This window comes from Heterodontus francisci, chromosome 13 (assembly GCF_036365525.1).
Source record: "Heterodontus francisci isolate sHetFra1 chromosome 13, sHetFra1.hap1, whole genome shotgun sequence".
In the NCBI taxonomy this organism is placed as follows: domain Eukaryota; kingdom Metazoa; phylum Chordata; class Chondrichthyes; order Heterodontiformes; family Heterodontidae; genus Heterodontus; species Heterodontus francisci.
In genome coordinates, this window is record NC_090383.1 from 103,687,577 (window position 1) to 103,714,408 (window position 26,832).

The window sequence follows — 26,832 nt, forward strand, 5'->3', positions numbered from 1 at the left end:
TAGGCTGATGGAGAAAGTGAAGTCGCATGGGATCCAGGGTGTACTAGCTAGATGGATAAAGAACTGGCTGGGCAACAGGAGACAGAGAGTAGCAGTGGAAGGGAGTTTCTCAAAATGGAGACGTGTGACCAGTGGTGTTCCACAGGGATCCGTGCTGGGACCACTGTTGTTTGTGATATACATAAATGATTTGGAGGAAAGTATAGGTGGTCTGATTAGCAAGTTTGCAGATGACACTAAGATTGGTGGAGTAGCAGATAGTGAAGGGGACTGTCAGAGAATACAGCAGAATATAGATAGATTAGAGAGTTGGGCAGAGAAATGGCAGATGGAGTTCAATCAGGGTAAATGCGAGGTGATGCATTTTGGAAGATCCAATTCAAGAGTGAACTATAGAGTAAATGGAAAAGTCCTGGGGAAAATTGATGTACAGAGAGATTTGGGTGTTCAGGTCCATTGTTCCCTGAAGGTGGCAACGCAGGTAAATAGAGTGGTCAAGAAGGGATACAGCATGCTTTCCTTCATCGGACGGGGTATTGAGTACAAGAGTTGGCAGGTCATGTTACAGTTGTATAGGACTTTGGTTCGGCCACATTTGGAATACTGCGTGCAGTTCTGGTCGCCACATTACCAAAAGGATGTGGATGCTTTGGAGAGGGTGCAGAGGAGGTTCACCAGGATGTTGCCTGGTGTGGAGGGCGCTAGCTATGAAGAGAGGTTGAGCAGATTAGGATTATTTTCATTAGAAAGGTGGAGGTTGAGGGGGGACCTGATTGAGGTGTACAAAATCATGAGAGGTATAGACAGGGTGGATAGCAAGAAGCTTTTTCCCAGAGTGGGGATTCAAATACTAGGGGTCACGAGTTCAAAGTGAGAGGGGAAAAGTTTAGGGGGGATATGCGTGGAAAGTTCTTTACGCAGAGGGTGGTGGGTGCCTGGAACGCGTTGCCAGCGGAGGGAGTGAGCTAGCCAATTGGATACAAAATTGGCTTGGTGATAGGAGGCAGAGGGTGGTAGTGGAGAGTTGTTTTTCAGATTGGAGGCCAGTGACCAGTGGTGTGCCGCAGGGATCGGCGAACACGATAGCGTCTTTTAAGATGTATCTAGACAGATACATGAATGGGCAGGAAGCAAAGAGATACAGACCCTTAGAAAATAGGCGACATGTTTAGATAGAGGATCTGGATCGGCGCAGGCTTGGAGGGCCGAAGGGCCTGTTCCTGTGCTGTAATTTTCTTTGTTCTTTGTCTTTGATTAAATTCTACATCACAGTGTAAAGTGAGGTTCATTAGGTGATCTCTTGCAATGCTCCTGCATAATTTCACCTTGTTCATTGTATTCACTAATGAGAAATGTAGATATCAGTTATGGCGTTTTCTTGTCTCTTACCATCCATAACTTGCTCCATTTATACAGGTTATAGAATGATTGCACCACAAAGGAAACCATTCAGCCCGTTGTGTCTGTGCTGGCTCTCTGCAAGAACAACTCACCTAGTCCCACTCCTCCGCCTTTTCACCGTAACCCTGCAAATTCTTTCTCTTAAGATAATTATCCAATTCCTTTTTGAAGGCCTTGATTGAATCTGCCTCCACCACACTCTCAGGCAGTGCATTCCAGATTCTAACCACTCGCTGTGTAAAAACATTTATCCTCATGTTGCCCTTGCTTCTTTTGCCAATCATCTTAAATCAGTGTCCTCTGGTTCCAGATCCTTCTGCCAATGGGAACAGTTTCTCCCTATCCACTTTGTCCAGACCCTTCATGATTTTGAATACCTCTATCAAATCTCCTCTTGATCTTCTCTTTTCCAAGGAGAACAGCCCCAGCTTCTCCAGCCTATCCACATAACTGAAATTCTTCATCCCTGGAACCATTCTCATGAATCATTTCTGCACCCTCTCCAATGCCTTCACATCCTTCCTAAAGTGTGGTACCCAGAACTGGACACAATATTCAGTTGAAGCCGAACCTGTATTTTATACAACTTTATCATAACTTCCTTGTTCTTGTACTCTGTATCCCTCTTTATAAAGCCCAGGATCCCGTATGCTTTATTAACCGCTTTCTCAACCTGCCCTGCAACCTTCAATGGTTTATACACATAGACCCCCAGATCCCTCTGCTCCTGCAGCCTATTTTGAATTGTACCCTTTAATTTATATTGCTTCCCCTCATTCTTCCTACCGAAATGAATGACTCACGCTTTTCTGCATTAAATTTCATCTACTACTTGTCCGCCCATTCCATATGCCTGTCTTGTCCTCTTGAAGTTTGTCACTATACTTCTCTCAGTTCACACTACTTCCAAGTTTTGTGTCATCCGCACATTTTGAAATCAAAGTGACTCCTGACAACGCAGCGGGCCGCTGATGTCATCGGAGTGCGCCAAGCTGAGCATATGGGCAGCTACATCCTGTCGGGACTAAGTGGCGCATGCGCGGGATGACGTCGCCGCACAGTGCCAATGTCATCGCTATCTGCGCCTGGTCCGTCTTCGCGCATGCGCGAGAAAGCTTTATCAGGTATCCAGCCCCCCACTCGGCTGGAGAAAGTGGCTGAATGGGAGAATTGAGGCTGGAGTTCGATCCCCTCGACAACTCGTTCCAGGCCTCTACGCATCCTTCCCTCAGCCGCTTGCTCCAGACCTTGCTGCTCCCTCCCACTCCCCTGGCCGATTTGTTCCTCACTTCGCACCGCCCCACTTTCTGGCCTGATTCCCTGTCCCCCTCCAGCCACCGCGCCGCTTACCCCCTCTCGGCCACTCGCTCCTGTGTCACCCCTTTGGCCCGCCTTGCTTCTTTGGGCAACGCATAGTGAATGATGAACGTGGGAGCGAGTGGGCGAGAGGAGGGAAGCGGCATGGCCTATAACTCGCGGCTGGAGGAGGGGGCGTGGAGCGACCGACCGACCGGAGAGCAGGGAACAATCGGCCAGGGAAGTGGGAGGGAGCAGTGAGATCTGAAGCGAGCGGCTGAGGGGGGAAAGCGATCGGTAGGGAGGAGGGGGAGAAAGCAAATTGCCGAGGGGGGAGAGCAGCCAGTGGGGCAGGAGCTAGGAGCTGTGTTTGGGTGAAATTAGTCCTGGCCAGTCATATAAACGAATCACAGTAACGAATTGGCAGTACATTTTTATATTCTACCCAATTTTCTTTTCCATCGATCAGAGTGCTAATTCACTACCTTCCAATGGAAATTCAATCATAAAATTCCTTTTGTATTTAATGGGATTACTGGAATATTAAATGGTTCTGAGAATTACAGTTAGTATGCTATAACTGCATAGCATATTACTGGGCTTCCATCCAATTTAATGTAAGGTTAGTTTGCTAGGACGATCTAGCCATTAGCATTTCCTGTGATAAATTGAGCAGCACCATCTTTAATCCTGGCAACTGTCTGAGCGTCGCAGGTATTGACGTTCCAGTTGAAGGGCCTGCAATTGCGCATGTGCAAGTACTGCGCCACCTCGTAGTTGTGTTGTCAGCAAACGCAGCCTTTTGAAGTTCGACCCTGTACACCCAAGTCTAGGTCATTAATGTCAAGAAAAGCAGGGATCCTAACACGACTTTTGGGGAACCCCACTATATACCTTCCTGCAGTCTGAAAAACAACCATTCACCACTACTTTCTGTTTCCTGTCACTCTGCCAATTACTTATCCATGCTGCTACTGTCCCTTTTATTCCATGGGCTCTAACTTTGCAGACAAGCCTCTTTTGTGGCACTTTATCCAATGCCTTTTAAAAGTCTATGTAGACCACATCAACTGCATTGCCCTCTTCAACCCTCTCTGTTACTCATCAAAAAACTCAAGCATGTTAGTTAAACAAGAATAACCCTTAACAAATCCATCCTGGCTTTCCTTAATTAATCCGTGTTTGTCCCAAATTATTGTTTCCTCCACCGAGGTTAAACTGACTAGCCTGTAGTTGCCGGGCTTGTCCTTACACCCTTTTTTGAATAAGGGTGTAACATTTGCAATTCTCCAGTCCTCTGGCACCACTTCTGTATCTCTCTGCAATTTCCACCTTTACTTTCCTCTATCCATGAGTGCATGTCATCTGGTCCTGGTGACTTAGCAACTTTAAGAACAGCCAACCTATCTAATACCTCCTTTTTATCTTCATTATTTTTGTGGGTTATTCCTCAACAGTCTCATAACTATCTGGCTTCTTCCCAAATACTGTTCGTGAAGTTATGTCTGCTGTACTCCAGTCTTGATCTTATACTGTTTGCACCTACTGCAAAACTTTGTCTCTAATATGTGTGTGCCTGTTTTCTATATATATATTATATAGAATGTGATATATGTTTATAACCATCCCAACTAATATCTGAAAACTTTGCACAGATTGGGGGCCTGCCTAGTTTGTATGACTCACTGCCTCGACCAGTTAGACCCTGGGAGTCTCAACTAAATTGTATTTGATAGGTTTGCATCCACTTGCATCTAAATTGCTTTTCATGTTTCCAGAACCCATACAGCTGTCAAAATTGCTCCAAGGTATAGTGCACCTGCAATTCATGTTCTAGATGCTTCTAAGAGTGTTGTCGTGGTAAGTGTTCCTGTGAAATTTCCCTTGCATCTACTTTATAATTGACCGGGGGAATATTTGACATTTTCGAGTTTTATTTCTTTTTTTTGGTGTTTATTTTGACTTGTGTAGTTTTCCAGTTTGCAGTAAGAAGAACTTACAGATATTCTTCATTTAATCACCACATTGTGGGCTGGATTTTGTTTTCCCCAAGGCGTCTGGGTCCGTGGTAGAAGAGGGCTGCCATGCATCCCGATGCCAGGAAGGCTCAGCCCAATATTACCGGCAGCGGCAAGGCCTCATGGTGGACTCCTGCCTCTCAGCGACGGGACCCCATTTGAATATTTAAATATTTAAATAAATTACAATCAATGAATAAATGATACTTAAGCCGCCACCTCATGTCCCACTGCAATCTTCAGCCCAGTGGCTGGCACTCATCGCCTTCAGATCCCCATCCAGGGAAACGAGACACCACACTGGTGGGGAGGAGGTAAATTTAGTGCGGGAAGGCAGGGGAACAAGGTCAATGTAACATCATGGGTTTAGGGGATGGTGGGAAGGGTAGGAGTCATAGAGATACGGCACTGGAACAGGCCCTTTAGCCCACTGAGTCTGTGCCGACCAACAACCACCCATTTATACTAATCCTACATTAATCCCATATTCCCTACCACATCTCCACCATTCTCCTACCACCTACCTACCTACACTAGGGGCAATTTATAATGGCTAATTTACCTATCAACCTGCAACTCTTTGGCTGTGGGAGGAAACCGGAGCACTCGGCGGAAACCCACGCGGTCACAGGGAGAACTTGCAAACTCCGCACAAGCAGTACCCAGAACTGAACCCGGGTTGCTGGAGCTGTGAGGCTGCAGTGCTAACCACTGCGCCACTGTGCCGCCCAAAGTTCAAAGTTTTATGCAATTTGGGCGAGGGAAGGTCAGATGGACAAGGGTAAGTGTTTTGGGGGGGGAGGAGGGCAAATAATTTAATTGTTATGGGGGGTGCAGAAGAAATGTCTTTATTTTTATTTTCTTTATCTTTAAATATTTAAATTTCCTGGTAGGGCTGACGGCCCTTTAAAAATGTCATCAGCATCTGCGCACAGGCAGCTGACATTGCCGGGGACAGACAGCCTGTCTCCTCCACGTGATTGGGAGGCAGCCCGCCCCAGCTATTTAAATGAGCTGCTGCATGGAAGATTGATGCTGCTCGGCGACATGTGGCCTGCATGGGCATGCCGCCGTTTTTCTTGCCCACTGCCGACGTCGGTGGCGGGCACAGAAGATTCAGCCCTATCTGTGCAACCGAAGTTCAAAAACAATGGTATCAGAATCTAATTCCAGGTCATTTCTATTACCTGTAACTGATGGTTTAGTCTACCACTATTAAAGTACTAGTCAGGTCAATTTTAACAAGCCAAAATTACATTAATGGTATGTTTGACTCAAAATATAGCCATTGCACTTGCCACTTGGGTGATGCATGCTGCAGCCATCGCCACTTTCAATTGGCACTCAGGGCACAACCCAGCTGTTTCAGTGAGTAGGCCTCTTGATTATGCAAATCTTTATATGGTTCTTATGACATCCCTAGTTTCCTTGAGAAAGTTGGTGTTGGGCCTTCTCCTTGAACCACTGGAGAAATCCTTGTAGTGATGGTTTCTTAAACTTGCTGTTACATAAACACTGCCCCATTCACCACCTCTTCTAAACTTACCATTGCACAAACGCTGCCCCTTTCACTTCCCAACCCTAAATTTGTTACATCAACACAGATCCTTTTGCTTCCTGCTTGGGTGGTAGGTCTCAGAATTATCTAGCAACTTTAATTGAGTGAAGTGCCCTAAGTACAGGACAGACAGCAGAATTTTGCATGTTTTGAAACCATCTTTTCCCATGACATGTAAAATATAATTTTGTTGTTTCTGAACTTGTATCAGATGCAATCATTTTTATGCTGCATTGAACATAACGTTTCAATGCTTTTTAGCTTGTAGTATCTCATTCTCTTGCTTTTTAAATTGTAGTGCTCTCAACTTTTAGATGATGACCTGAAAGAGGACTACTTTGAGGAAGTAACTGAAGAATATGAAGAGATTCGACAGGATTATTATGACTTTTTAACGGTCAGTTTAGAAATTAATTTCTACATCAAATACTTGAGACATAATGATTCTTTTTCTGAGGGGAGGGAAAGAGAGTAAGGGTGTTTTCTGTGAATGAGAATAGGTCTGGATTGAATGGTAGAGATATGAGGATGGATAAATACTCTGGAAGTTGGCTTGGGGAAAAAAGTATTTATGAGAAACTTTCAGGGGACTAAATGGCTGTGGGTGAGTCCATGTTAGAGCAGTTAGACATGGGCTGAGGAAGGAGTGAGCTCATGGACCAATTATCCTATTCTCGCAATGTTATGTTCATAACGCGTTTTGACAATACTGATCTCTTTGCAATTATTGCCGGGGGGGCGATCGGATACGTTTGTTGAGTGTCACATGTGATTATCTGTTCATTGATCAGAAATTGTACTGTTTGCAGGACAGAAAATATGTAACATTAGAGCAAGCCAGGAATAGAGGATTTCACATAGACTGGCTCTCCCATCCAAAGCCAGGTCAGTAGTGACAGAGTTTATCCGCATAACATTCTCCTCCTCACGGATGGATTTGAGTCAGTACTGTAGAAAATATTTTCAAAGTTTTTTTTAAATGTAGATTTTAGTTTATATTTGTTTGATTGATCTCGTTGCATCATTTTCAACTCAATGGACAGAAACAAGACCTTATTTCTAGGATTTTACCACAAGGAAACATGCAGATATCTCCCAGATTATCTTGGTCCTACATTTTCTATTTTTCTAATATACTTTCCTTCATTTTTTCTTCACTGGAAGAAATACCTGCAACCAGCACATCTTCTCTTGAGAATGTAAAATTGTTTATCAAAAAGAAAGGCTAAGAAATCTGTTTGATTCATATTGGAGTTTGGCAGACAATGTGGAGATTTGCCAGTGATTAAGATTTTCTGCATGAAATGAATGTGCCTGATGATCCAAGTGTCCTGTTCTCATGCTGAGCTTTGTCTTTAATGGGTAGAATCGCAAGTGTGCACCACCGAATGGTGAAGCTTGATGAGTAGTTCACAATTATGATTCAGAGAGCTAGTCTCCTTGCAAGAGACGAGCTAATAACTGCAGCACAGTGATTCACACTCGGGTAACTGTTTAATTGCTACAAGCTGGCACTATACACTTGAGATGTTTTTATTCCTGCCAAAATAATCTGGATGTTTCAAAAATGGAAGTAATATTATAATGGTGAGGTGGGGTGGGGAGGGGCGATGGTGGGCAGGTGATGGGAGCCTACAGTAAGATCCAGTATGTAGATTCCTATATTAGGCTAATGAGAATCAAAGTTTCTGAGAGAAGACTTCTTTCACTAGGTTCAGTTAATTTAGGGCTCGTGGGAGAAGAAAAGAGTTGTTGGTATCAGACATTTTAAATGCTTTGTTACTTTCAATTTATTAGAATAAGCATTGAAAATATGAGGTTATCCATTTTGGTAGGAGGAATAGATGTGCAGATTATTTCTTAAATGGTAAGAGAGTAGAAAGTTTAGATGTACAAAGGGACCTGGGTGTCCTCGTCAATAAGTCAGTGAAAGCTAACATGCAGGTGCAGCAAGCAATTAGGAAGGCTAATGGTATGTTAGCCTTTATCGCAAGAGGATTTGAGTGCAGGAGTAGTGAAGTCTTTCTTCAATTGTCTAGAAACTTGGTTAGACTGCACCTGTGTGCAGTTTTGGTCCCCTTACCTCTTAGAAAGGATATTATTACCATAGAGGGAGTGCAACGAAGGTTCACCAGACATGTTCCTGGGATGGCGGGACTGTCCTATGAGGACAGATTGGGAAACTGGGCCTGTATTCTCTAGAGTTTTGAAGAATGAGAGGTGATCTCATTGAAATCTACAAAATAAAGGGATGGACAGGGTAGATCCAGGTAAGATGTTTCCCCTGGTTGGGGAGTCTAGAACCAGGGGACACAGTTTCAAAATAAGGGGGAAGCCACTTAGGACCAAGATGAGGCGAAATTTCTTTACTCCGAGGGTTGTTATTATGACTAGCTGAGAAAGGGGTCTAGGGCTCCCCTCTCTGCCTTTCCCTGGTTTGGCCGTAACAGGGTTTAACTTTTAAAACAGCGTTTTTAGCTTCCCCTCAGCCCGTCCTTGCTCACTGCTCTCTAATTGTAATTGCAAAGAAATCAACCAGACAGGTTTTCTCAGATTTAAACAAAAAAGGTGCAAGTAACTCAGTTAAAACTACTAAAAATACCCGACGAGACCATGCTAGCATGCATACACGATAAACACACACGCAAATAGAGACAGAGGAGGGGAAAGAATTAAAGGGGGGAAGATTTGAAGTAATAAATGGATTTTAATTACTGGTTTTAGGTTGGATGTAAAGTCTTTGATTGAAGTTAAGTCTTGCAGTTCTTGTTGGGGCCCAATGCACACTTTCAAACCTGCTTCGCTGCTCTTCTGTCTTGAGGCTTAAGTTACTTCTGTGGGTCCCTGGAACTTAGCGTGAGAGGGAGACCTTCCTCCTTGAATTTCAATTTGCAGTCTCTTCCAAAAACTGTTCTGTGATCATAAATCAATTAACTCCAGGTTGGCCAGCAGGTTAGTCATGTGACTAGCTTTTTTCTTGAGACAGCCTCGCCTGCGAGGTTTGTGGATTCCTCACCGCTTACCGGACACACTCAGTAGGGGGGTGGGGGGGGGGTGTGGAATGCTGGCTCTTACACATTCAATGACCCTCAGTGTCTCTTGATCATCACTATTGACAAAACCCATCTGGCTAATTAGATCAGGCAGTGCTCCCATTGTCTCTCCATGCAACTGTCCTTTAGAATGCAAATGTGCAGCCATGTTTTCAGCCCCTGTTCTGTTTTTTTTTAAACAAGTTATTTCAATGTCCAGTAAACGTTCAAATAATAATATTCCATATGATGAAATTAATATGTCTCATTTTGGCAGGTGTGGTTTCTGTCACAGTTGTGAATTTTTGAAATTCTCTACCCCAGTGGGCTGTGGAAGCTCAGTCATTGAGTATGTTTAAAGCAGAGATTGACAGATTTCTAAATACCAATGACATAAAGGGATATGGGGTTAGGGTGGGAAAAAGGCATTGAAGTGGGTGATCTGCCATGATTGTATTGAATGGTGGAGCAGGCTAGATGGGCTGAATGGCCTACTCCTATGTTCCTATTTTGGTTGTGCAGTTTTTTTAGTTCTGTAATAAATTATTGCAGATGCAATTCTACATGTACTGAAATTGCATTCTCAGCAGCACAGTCTGTGAAACGCACCAAGTAGGAACCCAGAGATACCTCACCAAGAGGCAGGAGAAATTAGTGGAAGAATCACTCTGGGGCACACTTAGGCAGTGTGTCTTAGCAAGTTACAGTCCAGCACAACTAGTGGTGTGGGAGCAGGAAACCTCGCGCATCAGCAGGTGTAATGCAGGAAAAAGGAATAGACTAAAATTGCCTCTGTTTTATGTATCACCATCTATAATTTCAAAGAGCTTGTCTATTAATTTTCTGGAATGTGGGTTGTGTGGGCAATGCAACTAAAATTGAATTGGTTTTGGAAGTTCTCACTCATAACTGTTGTTCCTTTCACTCTATCTCACTTTCTTACCTGGCTGTCTTCATTCCATTTTGTGCATCAGAACTTCTACTCCCCACATTTTTTTCATTTTTTAAAATGACTCCTCTTTTCCATTCTGACATACAAATATCAAATTTGAGTTGTGGCAGTCCTTTGCCAATGCCCCTCTAATTGGCTAGCGAGAGGTGTGAAAGCACACTGATTTTAGATTTTCCTGCTCCTGCCTTCTCCCATGACTGAAGCCAAGATTTGAAGTTGTCTCGGTATTCACAAAGAATCTGGCTTCCTCTCTCTGTCTGCCACACTGCTGACAGATCTATAGTGTGTATAAAACAAAGCTGCTGTGCAGTTTTAATGTGATCACACAGACATAACAGATTTAGGGTGGCTTACCATAAATAAACTGGATAAATATGTTTGACTGTACCAGCTACAGTGATGTGAATGATCTTGATGGTAATGACCTGGAGAACAATTAATATATGAAAAATTCTTAACACAGTTTTCTCTGTCCTATGTACTTTTAAAGTGATCAGGATCATTTCCTCCTTTTGCAGTGAAGCCAGAGTTTATTGGCACCCAATCCTTTAAAGATTATGACCTGCAGAGACTGAGAAGCTACATTGATTGGAAACCTTTCTTTGATGTTTGGCAGCTGAAGGGAAAATATCCAAATCGTGGATATCCCAAAATCTTTCAAGACAAGACAGTTGGTTAGTGCCAATAAAACTACTCTCCCATATAAATAAGGCTTAGCATTGAAGTTCTATTCTGTTATTTTGTTTACCTTTAGCTGTCAATACTCTTTTATGGTGGTGATAAGATGCCCATCAACAGAATTGGGCAATTTGAAGGCAATGCCATCCTAATCTTAGTAAATAATATGAAAGGTAGATTTCATCTTTTTTATGTTGCATCCAGTGTCCCTATCAAGCAGCCTCAAGTGTAGGCCAGAAGTTGCCATGCACTGACCAGAGAATGTGCATAAATATTAGCCTTTCTCAACATTCTACTCTCATAATAGGCATAACCTGTTAATCAACCTGTAGGTGAAGAAGCCAAGAAAGTTTTTCAAGATGCACAGAATATGCTGAACACACTGATGGAAGAGAAGAGGTTGAAGGCCAGAGGAATTATAGGGTTCTGGCCAGCTCAAAGTGTTGGGGATGACATACACTTGTTTGCAGAGGATATTTTCCCCCACACTGGTGAACCAGTGGCTAAGTTTCATGGTTTACGGCAACAGGTATGACTTTTTCTTGTCAGTTAAAAATATTTAGCTGTTTCAGTTTCTCAGTTGGAAAATGTACTGCCCAGTGTGGTATTGATGCATGTAGACCAGGTAAATCTTGGATATGATCCCTCAACTGTCCTGCATTAGTTAATCTGAGCTGGGGTGTTGGGTCACTGGTTAGGGAAGGAAAAGATCAGCAGTGGCTCCCACCTAATCACTGTCTAGTGAACTTGCTGGGAACATGTGTGGACATGATTGACTTCAGTTGTGCTGCCCTCCACAGTCGAATAGTCTGTTAGCATGCACTGTCTAGACTCATTAGTTGGATGAATTATTGGAGGACACCTTTATACCAGCAAGAGTGCATGCCTTTCAGAGGTGAGAAAATTGGCAGCAAAAAATAAATTAACTAGCGTATTGCTCATTCCATGCTTTTGAAATGTTAGAACTATAATTTCAGAGTTAACAATTCTATTCAAGGATCTAATATATTTGGATTTTTAAATCCTAGTAATGGCAGAATTGTTTGTTTTGTACCCCACAACAATTGTCTTTTGCATGACCACTTTACTTCTCTATGGTTTTCCCCAGATCATGCTCCATTTCCTGGAGGTCGGGAGGGGAAGGGCACGCACCAGATTCTTCCCCACACTGAGCAATGGAGCTAAAACATTGGCTGCCTGGAGTGGGTGATAGTGGGCTCTGGGTACATATTGATGGATTTCTTTACTGACAGTTAGGTGACATGAAAGCATGCTGTTGGGGTGCCTGTAATGAGGTCAGATTCTTATGATTGGAGCCTCTTCTAGTATGAATGGTAGAGTTGAGGGGCTGAATTCACTCAGAATATTGATGCCTTTGATTTCATAGTAGAAAAGGAAATAGAGTGATGGCAATTTAACAAACGTCTGTACACTTGAAAGTACAAAGCATTACCCATAAAGGCTAGATTTTGCTTTTCTTTGCATTCGTAAAGCAGGGGTGGCAGGGAGGTTATTGAATGAATATTGTGTTCCTTGTGTCACATTGCTGCCAATAGTTTTGCAGTTACAGTGATTGCAGGCATAATTCTCAGTACGTCCTGTGTGTTGTATAAATCATTATTTCATCTCGTGCCACAATTGTTAAAGACGTGGCTGTGTTTTCCTTGCCATCAGCATAATTTTTGTAGGTTGCCAATAAATACAATTGTTTCAACTTTCCTGTTTTTCAGACAGAAAAGGACTCCATTAGTATGGAGAAGTACTTCTGCATCTCCGACTTCATAGCACCCAGGGACTCTAAAGTGCCAGATTACATCGGCATGTTTGCAGTGGCATGCTTTGGTGCTGAGTTGCTGAGCAAGCAGTACGAGGAGGAGGGTGATGACTACAGCAGCATAATGGTTAAAGCCTTGGCAGACAGATTGGCTGAAGTAAGACTGATATTTGATTAATCAAAATACTTAAACAGAATCAGCAGTATAATTTACAAGTAATTTGATTAAAACTACTGATATTTCCATATTGGATAATTTGCATTGGTAGTTGTGTCGTCACTTCAACGATAAGTGTTGGCCATCTTAAAAATGGATGAGACCTAACTTTCAAGTTTCCTATGTTAGGTTTGATCCTAGATCATTCTCCAGGCTGTAAGAGTGAGAGAAATAGTACTAAGGTTGGGAATGGGTAATAGCTGAATCTGTGCAGAGCAAGAAGAGAATTTCTGAATGCAGAAAAGTTTTACGAACTTAGTCTATACCGAAGACTATCAAAATAATTAATGTGTGTTTTTGGCCCACAAACATAAACCACCATTTGATGGTTAGTGTGCCTGTTGCTACATTTGAGCAGTAATGTTCGTAACTGGGTAAAGAATAGAATGAAGCAGGAGACAGACTTTTTTAAACAAACTGCTATCCTCAGCTTTACCATACTGGGCAACTACATACCAGTATTTGTTGTTATTTCATAGCACATAGCGAATCAAAGACGGAGTGAATTGACTCTGGGCAAGTTACTACAGCTAGAACACAGCAAGGGGTACAACATATAAATCCAGAGAAGTCATTTTAAAACACTTATTTTCCACTGGTGAGACCATGGGCAGGATTTTCAGTTGAGATCAGGGTCCGGATTGGAGGCAGGCAGGCCCACAATTTTGCATGTCGGTCATCGTGCCAGTTCCCCACCATGATCTCGACCCCAAGCTATTTTCAAAGAGGCCTGTTCACGGTCAGATCGGCTGCCTGCCGAGTGGCAGGTAGCCAATTAACTGAAAATTAATGTCATTAAGGGGCCTATTAAGGCCCTCTTCCCGTGACGACTGGCATTTCCAGTCAGCAATGCAGGCAAGCCCAGCTTGGCTTGGACCATGTCCCCCATCATAGTGGGCTTGGATGGGGTGGGACGGGGGAGAGTGCTCTTGTTCATGCGTAATGGTCGCTGGGCCATAGCTGCGGCCACTGCCTGTCCCCTGGAGGGGCTGCCCCTCCAGGATCATGCCCAGGCAGCTGTGGCCACTTTAAAAAAAATCTTATTCAGCCTTCTCCCTCTCCACGTTCAGATTGGCAGCTCCCACCTCGCCCAGTGGGGCTGCTGATCTGTGAGTGCTGGAGGGCCTCCCATTGGCTCTCCAGCCTCGGGAGCCTACCGGCCATTCTTGATTGGACAGTGAGCCACTCCCTCTCCTTTAATTGGCTGAACCTTTTAAAATATGGGTGGATGTGTCTGGAACATGCCATGCAGTGTCAGGATCCAGAGTTAGCCCCCATGTCGGATTCCCAACCCTGGAATGTAAATGCAGCCCACGAACTCCAGCAGGTAGCCAATCCGACCCCGACCCCAACCCAGCCTGTTTGAAAATGGGTCAGGATCATGGCGGGAAACTGACACCAAATTGCGGGCCTGCCTGCCTGCCTCTGATCCAGACACTGACCTCAATTGAAAATCCTGCCCGTATCTGCAGTACTGCATGCACTTTTGGTCTCCCTATTTTAAAAAGGATATTCTGTTATTAAATGGGCTATGGAGAAGGGCTACACATTTAATCCCAGAACTTAGAAAGACAAGAGCTTATGATAGAGGTGTTTAAAATTATGAAAGCTTAGACAAATTCGATCTAACTGCTTTCCTGCCATGTACAGCATGTCAGCACAAAGAGTCATATTTACAAATTAAATACAAAATAACAGGAAATGCTGAAGAAACATTTTTCTAAATAAAAGTTTAGTAAGTATGTGGAACAGATTACTGGAATGAGTACTGGAACAAAAAAAACCCTAATGGGCTTCAAAAATGCACTAGACTGGTTCTGATCAACCAATGGGATTCAGGGCTATTAAAAATGCACCAAGGAAATGCTCTAGACAGGGGGACTAAATGAACCAAAGTCCTTCTCCTACCTGAAATTGTCACCAAGTAACATGAGTGGTTTATTCCGAACAAACCAGCACTCTACAACATATGTTCTGTTTGTACAAGTTGATTTTCATCTTGAAGGGCGTAAACTACAATTCAATATAATTTTTCAGTGATTTAATAAGAAGTTGCAGGGTAATAGGCATGGTGATATTATACAGTATAACCTAAAATCAACAGGAAAAATATGGGACAATACAACTTTTTTCCAAACAAAATGCTCTTTCATGAAAATCATTTGACAAAGTCGTTTTAGTTAGAATCACATGATACACATTCATATTGCAATTTGTTAGAATACTGACGCACAACATACACCATCATGACAAAAATCACAAGACAGTTCTTAATTAAGACAAAATGTTTTGAGAGTTACAACATAACTGTATTAAATTAATCAGCATACCCATTGGGATCAGATAGTTTACAAAAATTAAAATAATTTTTACTTCAAAGATCTTTTCTTCTGGGGCTGGAAGAATTTTAGCAACAAGACCTGGACAACATTCAGGTTTGGGCTGATAAGTGGCAAGTGATATTATGCCATACAAGTGCCAGAGAATGATCATCTCCAACTCCATCTCTACTTGACATTCAACGGCATTACCATCGCCGACTCCCCCACCATCAACATCCTGGGGTTACCATTGACCAAGAACTCAACTGGACCAGCCATATAAATACTATGGCTACAAGAGCAGGTCAGAGGCTGGGAATTCTGCAGTGAGTAACTCTCCTCATGACTCCCCAAAGCCTGTCCACCAACTACAAGGCACAAATCAGGAGTGTGATGGAATACTGTGCAATTGTCTGGGCGAGTGCAGTTCCACCAACACTCAAGAAGCTTGACACCATCGAAGAGAAATTAGCCCGCTTGATCAGCACCCTATCCACCACCTTAAACATTCACTCTGTTCATCACCAGCACACAGTGACAGCAGTGTGTACCATCTACAAGATGCACTGCACCAACTAGCCAAGGATTCTTCGAAAGGACCTTCCAAACCTGCGACCTCTACCACCTAGAAGAACAAAGGCATTAGATGCATGGGAGCACCACCACCTGCAAGTTCCCCTCCAAGTCACACACCATCCTGACTTGGAACTATATTGCCCTTCCTTCACTGTTGCTAGGCCAAAATCCTGGAACCCCCCTCGCTAACAGCACTGTAGGTGTACCTACAGTAAATGGACCACAGTGGTTCAAGCAGGTCGCTCACCACCACCTGCTCAACAGCAGTTAGGAATGGGCAGTAAATGCTCGTCTTGCCAGCGACGTTCACATCCCAAGAGTGAATTTTTAAAAGTGTCCCAAAACATGCCTTCAAACACTGATATATCCCAGACTCGTGTTGAGTAATGGGCATTAATGTTAGTTACACTAAAGCATTTTGAATTGCCTTTCTCATGTACAACACTGAACACCCTGACAATTCAGCAAAGCAACAAATTCTAATGCAGTGTTTCGCGCTGTCATTTGACCCTTGACCTGCATGTAATATGCACTAAAAGCCACATCTCATTTATGATTTACACATTATTAAACTCCGTACCTCCCAGGGCTAATGAATTAACAAATAAAAGCTAAATCATCTGAGTTAGATAACTGTTAAAAGCAGCAGTCGTGTGATTTCTGGGTCATGTTTTTGAATCAATATCTCTTATAGAAAGATGAATTATATTGTACATTGTGCAAACACTTGTGTTAGTAGTTGATGCATTTTACACCAAATCGTTTCCATCACTAGTTGAACAAGGGTATTTTCATTATTTGTCTTTATTGATTGATTTATGTGTTTTTGTAATCTTTTCCCCGACTTTCAGTTTATGGTTTTGTTGTGAAGGATGTTAATACTGGGTAGTGGATTATTTCTCCACATTAATCACTTGTGCTAGTTTGTATACAACATAAGTTCAAAATTTGACAAAAATCATCCTCATGGCATTTGTGAGAAAGACATTTGGGTATGTTTGGGTATGTAATTGTAGATATACTATGTAGTGCTGTGCACTTGTATCCACCAAGAATTGGATTTTGGACTTTCCAGATCCATTTTTTTGAAGGCCTGTATCAAATATCCATGAGTGGAGAGTTTAATTAATCAGTTTGGGTTGGTTTCAATCCAGGTAGAAGATGTGAAAGATTATTGTGCAAAACTGTCGCACTGCCCAATTTGCATTCTCTTTTTCTGTATAGTTACAAGTTAATCCATACAACATTGTGATGGTTCAGAGTGCCCTATTTTCTTTGCATATTTAGTTGAATCTCAGCCATGCTCCTTGCAGGGGTGTTCCAAGCATTGGCCACATGCTTTCCTGAAAAGGAAGAAGAAAATTGAGTGGCTTATCTTCATTTGCATGCAGCTATAGACCTAACCTTTTGACCTTGGAAGGTGCATGATGAATGAGCCTAGAAATTAGAGAAATCTTGAGCTATTAAGAAAACTGGTTTTGCTTTTATTTGTAATTCATTAGCCCTGGGAGGTGTGGAGTTCAATAATGTGTAAATGATAAATGAGATGTGGCTTTTAGTGCATATTGCGTGCGGGTCAAATGGTAGAGCGAAACGCTGCATTAGAATTTGTTGCTTTGCTGAATTGTCAGGATGCTCAGTGTTGTATATGAGAAAGGCATAAAGAAATTACCATTCCATTTAACCAGTTTCCAATGAACAGTTAGTTGGGCTTGCTGCCTAGATGCTGTAAAATATGGTAGAGATTTTTAACTTCATTTTCATATTTTGAAGGCCTTTGCTGAAGAGATGCATGCAAGAGTCCGTAAGGAATTTTGGGGCTATTCTCCTGATGAGAGCCTGAGTGCTGCTGACACGCATAGAATCAAGTACATGGGAATTCGCCCAGCTCCAGGGTACCCAAGCCAACCCGATCACACTGAGAAAATAACAATGTGGAAACTGGGCAATATTGAGGAGAGGGCAGGTAATCAATTGTGAAACTCTTCATTTAATATGTTGTCAGTAGGAATTGATTTGAGTGTTTAAGAATCGTTGCAACCAAGAACAGTACTTATAATTATGAGCTTTCAATTGTGCTGTGTTTGTTTTTCCACGCTCAGTTTGAACATTTGGCTGAAGTAGCAGCAATGCTCATATTTATTTGAACCAATTTGGTACCCTTTAACTGGATCAGTTAAATAGAACTGTGTCATGTTCTCAAATGATTTGAGAAAATTTGTGTATTTTCATCTTTAAATTCAATAAATTAAGATTAAATATTTAGTTTTCTCTCTTTGTGGACATCAGACTGAAAAGATTTCTCTACTTTCTGCATAGGGATCGCATTGACTGAATCTTTGGCTATGACTCCAGCAGCTGCAGTCTCAGGACTTTACTTTTCCAGTCCACAATCTATGTATTTTGCAGTTGGAAAAATTACTAAGGAACAGGTTGGTTATTAATTTGTGTGGCAGTTGGTTCCAGGTAAATTGGGCTAAATCTGCTTAATCTATGGAAAATGGTGGGCAAAGCTCACAAACTTGGGAATACGTCCTTCAATTTTATGGGACTGTTTGTAGAAGTTAGATAAATGTAACAGAATCTCATCCACTCTAAAATTTGGAAAGGTTTCTCCCTAAATCATTTCTACTTGAGCTCACATGTTCCAGATTGAACTCATTACTGCAGTGCTGAGGAAGTGCTGCACTGTCATAGGTGATGTTTTTCCAGATAAGATGTTAAACTGAAGACTCAACTGCCACCTTGGGGGTGGACATAAAAGATACCACTGCACTATTTGAAGAAGAGCATAGAATTCACCTGGTGGCCTGCCCAACATTTATGTTTCAACCAACATCATTAAAATAGATTATCTGGTCATTATCATTGCTGTTTGTGTGTCCTTGCTATGCATAAATTGGTTGTCTGTTTCTTCACATTGAAACAATGATTACATTTCAAAAGTACTTAATCGGCTGTAAAGTGCTTTAGGACATTGTGGTCATGAAAGGCATTATGTAAATGCAAGCCCTTCTCTTCCTTTCCATTAAAGATATTGGGTATTGCTATGAAAGAGACAAATTGCATTTATATAGCATCTTATTGTATCTCTGAGGTCATCCGAAGGCACTTTATATTCAATTAGTTTGAAATGCAATCCACTGTTATGTAGGGAAGTATAGCAGGCATTTCATCATAAGAGGATCTCACAAAAAGCAGTGACGAATGGCTAGTTAATCTGTTTTCGGTGATGTGATGGAAAGAATAAAAGTAAAATATTGCAGATGTGGGAAATCTGAAATGAAAACAAGAAATGCTGGAAATACTCAGCAGGTCTGGCAGCATCTGTGGAGAGAGAAGCAGAGTTAACGTTTCAGGTCAGTGACCTTTCATCAGAACTGACATATTAGAAATGTAAAAGGTTTTAAGCAAGTAAAGCTGGGGTGGGGCAAGAGATAACAAAAGAGAAGGTGTTGATAGGACAAGGTCACAGAGAATAACTGACCAGAAGGTCATGGAACAAAGGCAAACGGTGTTAATGGTGTGCTGAAAGACAAGGCGTTAGTACAGAGAGGGTATGAATTGACTGTAAAATGAACAGCCCTGGCTCCAAGCACAAACATTAACAAAAACAAAATCAGTGGGAAGGCACAGTAGAAACAAACTAAACAAACTAAAATAAAATAAACAAAATTTAAAAAAAACTAAAAATGAAAAGGGTGGCCCATCATGCTCTGAAATTATTGAACTCAATGTTCAGTCCGGCAGGCTGTAATGTGCCTAATTGGTAAATGAGGTGCTGTTCCTCGAGCTTGCATTGATGTTCGCTGGAACACTACAGCAATCCCAGGACAGAGATGTCAGCATGAAAGCGGGGAGGGGTGGGGGGTGGTGTTGAAATGGTGGAAGAATGTTGTCCAGGACCCTAAAGGCACTGCGCCTCTCTTGAGTAGTACCATGGATCTTATAACATCCATCTGGACAGGGAGGCGGAATCTTTGTTTAATGTCTCTTCCAAAGTACAACAGTTCTAAGCACTGCAGCTAAGTATCAGCCTAACTGAGGTGTTCAAGTGTTAAAGTAAAGTTTAAACTTCTGACTTGGAAAATAAGTATTCAGTGCTTTAAAACAGGAGGATATCAGTGTGGACTTTTGGGTTGAATTCTCTATTTCTAGTGCATTCTGAATGTCATTCTAGATGACTTGGCCTGCCACTGAGCAGAGTTGAGATAAATTCCCCTAACAAGGGCCACAGGGGGAGAATTAAATGTTGAGCTATGTGGAGCGCTTCTGCAAAGCCAGATAAAGAACAGGCAGGATAGAATATTGCCTGTCATTATTTTGGTTTTCGTGCACAATGAGGGACAGAGAAGTGAATGAATTGGGTAAAAGACATATACAAATGAGAGAGAAAGTTCAGGTTTATGAAAAAAATGGTGGAAAATCAACGTCTTTTAGAGCATAGTAATATAGAGTATAAGAATTATCCTATTGTTGAGCTAATCTCATTATTACAAGCTCCTCAATGAATCATTTGAGTAGTTAAGACATGCAGACTGGGAAAATACCAATCTGTGTTAAATTCCTGACAAAATAGTTATGCTACAATTGCCTTCACTGCACCTGGGTTGCAGAGGAGAGGGGCAGGGCAATGGATCAGCCCATCTTCTGATTCTTGATCCCTACCCAGAGATACCTGCTGTGAGTATGTCAGGTGAGGTTCAAACCCAGTTTTGAAAATCATTGAACATGTCACCTCCAATTCTGTTCCCATCTTTCCTGGAACTCCATGTTGAATCCCTCCAATCAGGTTTCCACCCCGCCACAGTTCCAAAACTGCTCTTATCAAAGTCACAAATGACATCTTATATGACTGTGACAAAGGTAAATTTCCCCTCCTCATCCTTCTCAACCTGTCTGCAGCCTTTGACATGGCGGACCACACCACCCTCCTCTGTCGTCCAATTGGGTGGGGCTGCACTCACCTGGTTCCATTCTTATCAATTGAATCATAGCCAGAGAATCACTCAGAATGGCTTCTCTTCCAGTTCCCGCACCGTTACCTCTGGTGTCCCCCAAGGATCTATCCTTGGACCCTTCCTATTTCTTATCTACATGTCGCCCCTTGGCAATATCATTCTAAATCACGGTGTTAGTTTTCACCTGTACGCTGATGGCCCCCAGCTCTACCTCACCACCACCTCTCTTGAATCATCCACTGCTGCTATGTTATCAGACTGCTTATCCAACATTTAGCACTGGATGAGCAGAGATTTCCTCCAGTTAAATATTGGGAAGACTGAAGCCATTGTTTTCGGTCCCCATCCAAACTCTGTTCCCTAGCTACTGACTCCATCCCTCTTCCTGGCAACAGTCTCAACTTAAACCAGTCTCTTGACTGTTTCACCTAGAATCACCTATGGCATAGAAGGAGACCATTCAGCCCCATCAAGTCCATGCCAGCTCTCCGTGGAGCAATCCAGTCAGCCTACTCACCTGCTCGATCCTCGTAGCCCTTCAAGTTTATTTCCTTCATGTGCCCATCCAATTTCCTTTTGAAATTATTGATTGTCTCTGCTTCCACCACCCTTGTGGGCAGTGAGTTCCAGGTCATTACCACTCACTGCGTAAAAAGGTTCTTCCTCGCATTCTCTCTGCATCTCTTGCCCAATCTCTTCAATCTGTGTCCCCTAGTCCTTGTAACATCAGTTAATGCGAACAGTTCTTCCTTGTCTAACTTATCTAAACCAGTCATGATCTTGTACTCCTCTATCAAATCTCCTCTCGATCTCCTTTGCTTCAGGGAGAACAACCCCAGCTTATCCAACCTAACCTTGTAACTAAAATCCCCCATCCCTGGAGCCATTCTGGTAAATCTTCTCGGCATCCTGTCAAGGTCCCTCACATTTTTCCTAAAGTGTGATGACCAGTTCTGGTCATAATACTCTAGTCGGAGCCTAACCAGAGCTTTATAAAGGTTCAGCAAACTTCCCTGCTTTTTACTGAATGTCTCTATCTGTGAAACCCAAGATCCCATATGCTTTGCTAACCACACTCTCAGTAAGTCCTGCCATCTTCAAAGATTGGTGCACATGCACCCCCAGGTTCATCTCCTGCACACTCTTTAGAACTGCACCATGAAGTCTATATTGCCTCACCCTATCCCTTCTGCCAAAATCACTTGGCTGTATTAAATTCCATCTGCTACTTGTCAGCCCATTCTGCTAGCCTATCTATGTCCTGTTGCAGGTGATTCATATCATCTTCACTGTTTGCCATTCCTCCAAGTTTGGCATCATTGGCAAATTTTGAAATTCTACTCTGTATTCCACATTTGACCCTGAAACGAGCTTCTGAACTCATATTCGTGCCATCACAAGGACTGCCTATTTTCATTCTCCGCAACATGGCCCAACTTCGCCGCATCTCAGCACATCTACTGCTGAAACGCTCAGTTGTGCCTTGGTTACCACTAGACTTGACTATTCCAGGGCATTCCTGGCTGGTCTCTCACATGCTACCCTCCGTAAACTTGAGGTCATTCAAAACTCTGCTGCCCATGTCTTAACTCGCACCAAGTTCTGTTCAACTATCGCCCCCGTGCTCACTGACCCACATTGGCTCCCGATCAAGCAATGCCTTGATTTTAAAATTCTCATCCTTGCTTTCAAATCCTCTATGGCTTCGCCCCTCCCCATCTCCTCCAGTCCCACAACCCTGCAAGATATCTGTGCTCCTCTAATTCTGGCCTCTTGAGCTTCCCCAATTTTAATCGTTACACCATTTGTGGCTGCACCATCAGTTGCCTAGGCCCCAGGCTTTGGAATACCCTCCCTACACCTCTCCACCTCATTTCCCTCCTTTAAGAAACTCCTTAAAACCTACCTCTTTGACCAAGCTTTTGATCATCTGACCTAATATCTCCTTATGTGGTTCGGTGTCATGTTTATATTTTTAATGGTCCTATGAAGCGCCTTGGGATGTTTTATTACATTAAAGACTCTATATAAATATAAGTTGTTGTGGCTGTTGATGCGGTCCACAGCTGAATAGCCTAACACCTGCTATCAAGGCTCACACATCAATAATCACCATTTGAGTAAGTTACCATCCTTCAGAAGAGAACATTGGGAAAAATTTTAAAAAGATAATTTTTAATGCAGCTTCCATTTACCACTATTACTCCATTTAACACACACTTCTAATAATGGTACCTTCCAAGGCATTGCTGCACCTAAAAAAGTTAGTCAAATATATATATATATTTTTTTAAAAAAAGTATGAAGCTATTATGTCAAACTTAAATGTGTTCAGTCTGACAAATGCAACACTTTGTGTTTTAAATTTGTCTTGTTGTATATCTAGGGATTTTCTAACCTGGATTCTACATTTAATAACCACTAAATGTAAATGCAGAATCACATTATGGAGCAGATCTTTTTTAATGCAAATGTAAAAACATGCCATATTTGAGCTTGCAGATCAATATTTAAATCAGGTTAGTTATCTCTGTGTTGATGTGCTGATGATAGATTGTTGGAATTTTGCAATTCATATGAATGTGATGTTGATTTACAGGTTGAAGATTATGCAGCCAGAAAGCAGATGATGATAGAAGATGTTGAGAAATGGCTGGGACCCATTTTGGGATATGATACTGACTGATAAGCTCTTTAAGACAAATCATATTGAGGCATTGTTAAATTAGTCTTACGCACAGAAAACATTTTAGTCTTCCTGCATTCTTTGACGACTACTGACAACATTAGTAATGTTTTCATGCGTTACAAAAAAGTTATGTAGTTGTGCATAAAGATTGCACTTCTCGAAAAACAATTCAGGATCACACTCATACAATGATAGTTTGAAGCTCATTGGAATTTTCACCAGCCATCTTCTGCTAATATGTGTTAATTAAACAATACATGTTAAGAATCTTCTCTTCTCTCTCTTAGGCTTCACTCCCAACAGGTTGTACTGTTCCCAGCAGAGAGGTACTCCCAGCTCCCAGGCCTCCTACACCTTGCAGACAACAAGTGTGGCATTATTCAGTATTAAATTCACTTTCAAACAAGATTTTAAGTTATCCCAAATTTCTGGTGCCCTCAAAATTAAATCAGACTTCAATATGCAGCAGTTACCTCTTAAAGCAAATATTTTTTGTTAGGTTTTTTAAAAAACCTGAACTTTAATAATCAGGTTTCATGTAAAAGAAAATATTCTTCTACTTATGCAAACATTTTCACACAAAGCCTTAGCGCTTAACAATTAACAGAAGTTAATGTTGGGTCAGTACAACATGTTGAAGCTTCAGCACACGTCATCGAGTGGTGGGATACAGGGTCATCTCTCTTCCCTGTCTTCCTTCGCAGAAATTGTATCAAAAATCAGAAGAGTAAACGGGGGAGGGGAGATGAAATAAAATAACAAACATAAAACTAAGCTCACAAGGACAGCAACTCCTTAATTTATTTCTAGGATTCTTTTTGAACCATGTATAATATGCAAAACCATATGGTATAAAGTCTGAATTCGTTTACAAAAATTTTCTAGGTGGCTGATATTTCCCCCATTTTCTGTGGTGACCAGCCACAATGTACAGTATTCCATATTAGCTTCTGTCTAGCTCTTCTCCGGTGATTCACATGAAGTGGCAGTTCTCTAGGCAGCTACAGATTTCTGTTACATTGTCTAAATGACCATCCCTCATGTGAGTTTAGGAGGAGGATCACAGTTAGGATCATGACATAGGAACAGGAATAGGCCATTTAGCCCCTCAAACCTGTTTTACCATTCGCTGAGATCATGGCTTATCTCTGACCTAACTCCATATACCTGCCTTTGCCGTATATCTCTGAATACTTTTGATTAACAAAAATCTGTCAATCTCAATTTTAAAATTAACAATTGATCCAGCATCAATTGCCATTTGCAGCAAAGAGTTCCAAACTTCTACTTTCCTTTGTACGGAGAAGTGTTACCTAATTTGCACCTGATAGGTCTGGCTCTAATTTTTTGACTTTGCCCCCTAGTCCTAAACTCATCAACTAGTGGAAATAGTTTCTCCCAATCTACCCTATCTGTTCAGCTCAATCCTGTTTTAACTCTATATCCCCTTGTTTTCCACTGGGACACTCAGGATTATGATAAGGTACAGTTCACTCTTGCTGATTTGTTTTTTCTTCCTTCCGTAGCCCTGCAACACTGAGGTCAGTTGTTGTTCTGCCAGTACTGTCCTGGCTGAAATCTGCTAGCTCAGCACAGACAAAGGAAGAAAACGGACAGCTTCCTGGTCCGCTTAGTAGAGAACTATATGGTGCATTCACCCACTGAGCTATGGCATAAAGGTGAAAATTTGTCTGAAATTTCTATGCAAAATAAAACAGGGCTACTGTAAATACTGCAGGTTCAATATCATCATAAGAAGTAAATGACAGCTATAAGCAAGCTAGGTTTACATTCAGCACTGATGGTCAATAGGAGTTTAATATAAATATGTTTCACCAATCATTCACCTTATTTCATTGTCATGTGTAGACTAGGTTTAAGCAGGCATATGACTCAATCTAGTTTTGATTGGAGGTCTGAAATGTTTCACTGAATCCCCAGGTACTTTCTTCTCTCTGATGTTAAAGGGATGCTCGATTTAATTCAGACTGTTAACATTCTGGCTCACCCTGCAGCGAGTGTATTAAACAGATAGTTGATTGGCAACTTCATGTAGAACCAAGTGTTTACTGAAGCTGGCCATTCTCATAATTGTATTTAATATGGTTAATGATTAAACATTATGGCACACCCTGTACCTGTAATCTCAAACTTAGGAATATTTATTTACTACATCTGCAGTGCTCTTTAGAATTGCAGTAAAAATGTGATTTTACAGTACTGTTTAGAACTATCCTGAGCATGTCTGTTTTAAGTAACATTGTACATTCTCGATAAATGTGTTGATCTTCAATTACATTTGATTCCACATTACAATAATTTAATTTCCCTGTCTTTTACAAACTACATTCACTTTTAAAGGTTTTAAATAGATTTTCAGTATTGGATTGAATAAAGTTTTGTTTGAATAATTGTTTTTATGTTGTGTGTTTTTAAGTCTTGATATTTCCTTTAATCACAGTGAATAATAGTCTTTAAATCAACCAAAAGACTCGACAGACTAACAGGGATTTTTAAAATCTGGTAAAAATTGTCCCACTTGAGTTCTGCAGATTAAAATTGAGGGTGGTTTGTGTCTTGCTCAAGAGCAATAATGACAACACCGGAAGTAGCTCATTCTACTATCAAGGAGAAACAGACAGAATGAGAGTCTGGAAAATTGAAATGGCCTACTCATGCAATTAGTATATGTTCTTCTGAGAGTATGGTTTAGATGTACACAAGGTTATGTTATGTAATGTACCTAAGCTGAGAATGGGCCATTACACGCAGAGACAACAACGCGGGGCAAGTGTATGTCATTTCCAGGCTAGAGCTATCCCTCTCCCCCTACCTCCTGATTGAGGGCAAGAAACCTGTACTCGATTCAGGAACCTTCTGATTTCAATGAGGAAAGATTCAGAAAGTTCCTAAACTCAAATTTCCAGAATTTGTCAATTATCCCTTTCTCCAGAAACCCATTTAATGACTCCATGAAGAACTTGAATCGGTCTTCCATACTGCCTCCATAATCCTGTTCCTCAGACTTGTTCAAAGAGTAATACTAATCAACCAACCTCACATTTTCATTTTATACGGATGGTGCCCGAGTTTTAGCTGATCCCATCGCCTGAAACACAATGTTACTTGGCAATTTTCCCATAATTTTTGACAGTACAGATACATAGTGGTTATAGTATTGGACTGGCACCCCAGAGACTGAATTCCAATAGCACAATAGTAATTTGTGAAGTTGAATAAACTGGTAATTTATGGGCAATAAAAATAAAAGCTTCTAGTATTGTAAAAAACCAAATTGATTCACTAAAATCCTTCAGGGAAGGGAGCCTACCACCCTTACCGAGTCTGGCCTACATGTC

General features: G+C 41.7%; 1 protein-coding gene across 4 annotated transcripts in view; it reads left to right on the forward strand.

The window, feature by feature from the left end:
- Positions 1-25,828, forward strand: part of mtr (5-methyltetrahydrofolate-homocysteine methyltransferase) — an 81,310-nt gene extending 55,482 nt beyond the window's left edge. For all 4 annotated transcript variants that reach the window (XM_068045299.1, XM_068045300.1, XM_068045301.1 and 1 more), the window contains 9 exons: positions 4,476-4,557; positions 6,572-6,670; positions 7,083-7,158; positions 10,776-10,931; positions 11,268-11,464; positions 12,666-12,866; positions 17,597-17,789; positions 18,143-18,255; positions 23,384-25,828. In XM_068045299.1, coding sequence (XP_067901400.1) covers positions 4,476-4,557; positions 6,572-6,670; positions 7,083-7,158; positions 10,776-10,931; positions 11,268-11,464; positions 12,666-12,866; positions 17,597-17,789; positions 18,143-18,255; positions 23,384-23,470 — 1,204 coding nt within the window. In that variant the 3' untranslated portion in view covers positions 23,471-25,828. The remainder of the gene's footprint in view (positions 1-4,475; positions 4,558-6,571; positions 6,671-7,082; positions 7,159-10,775; positions 10,932-11,267; positions 11,465-12,665; positions 12,867-17,596; positions 17,790-18,142; positions 18,256-23,383) is intronic.
- The last annotated feature ends 1,004 nt before the right edge of the window (positions 25,829-26,832 follow it).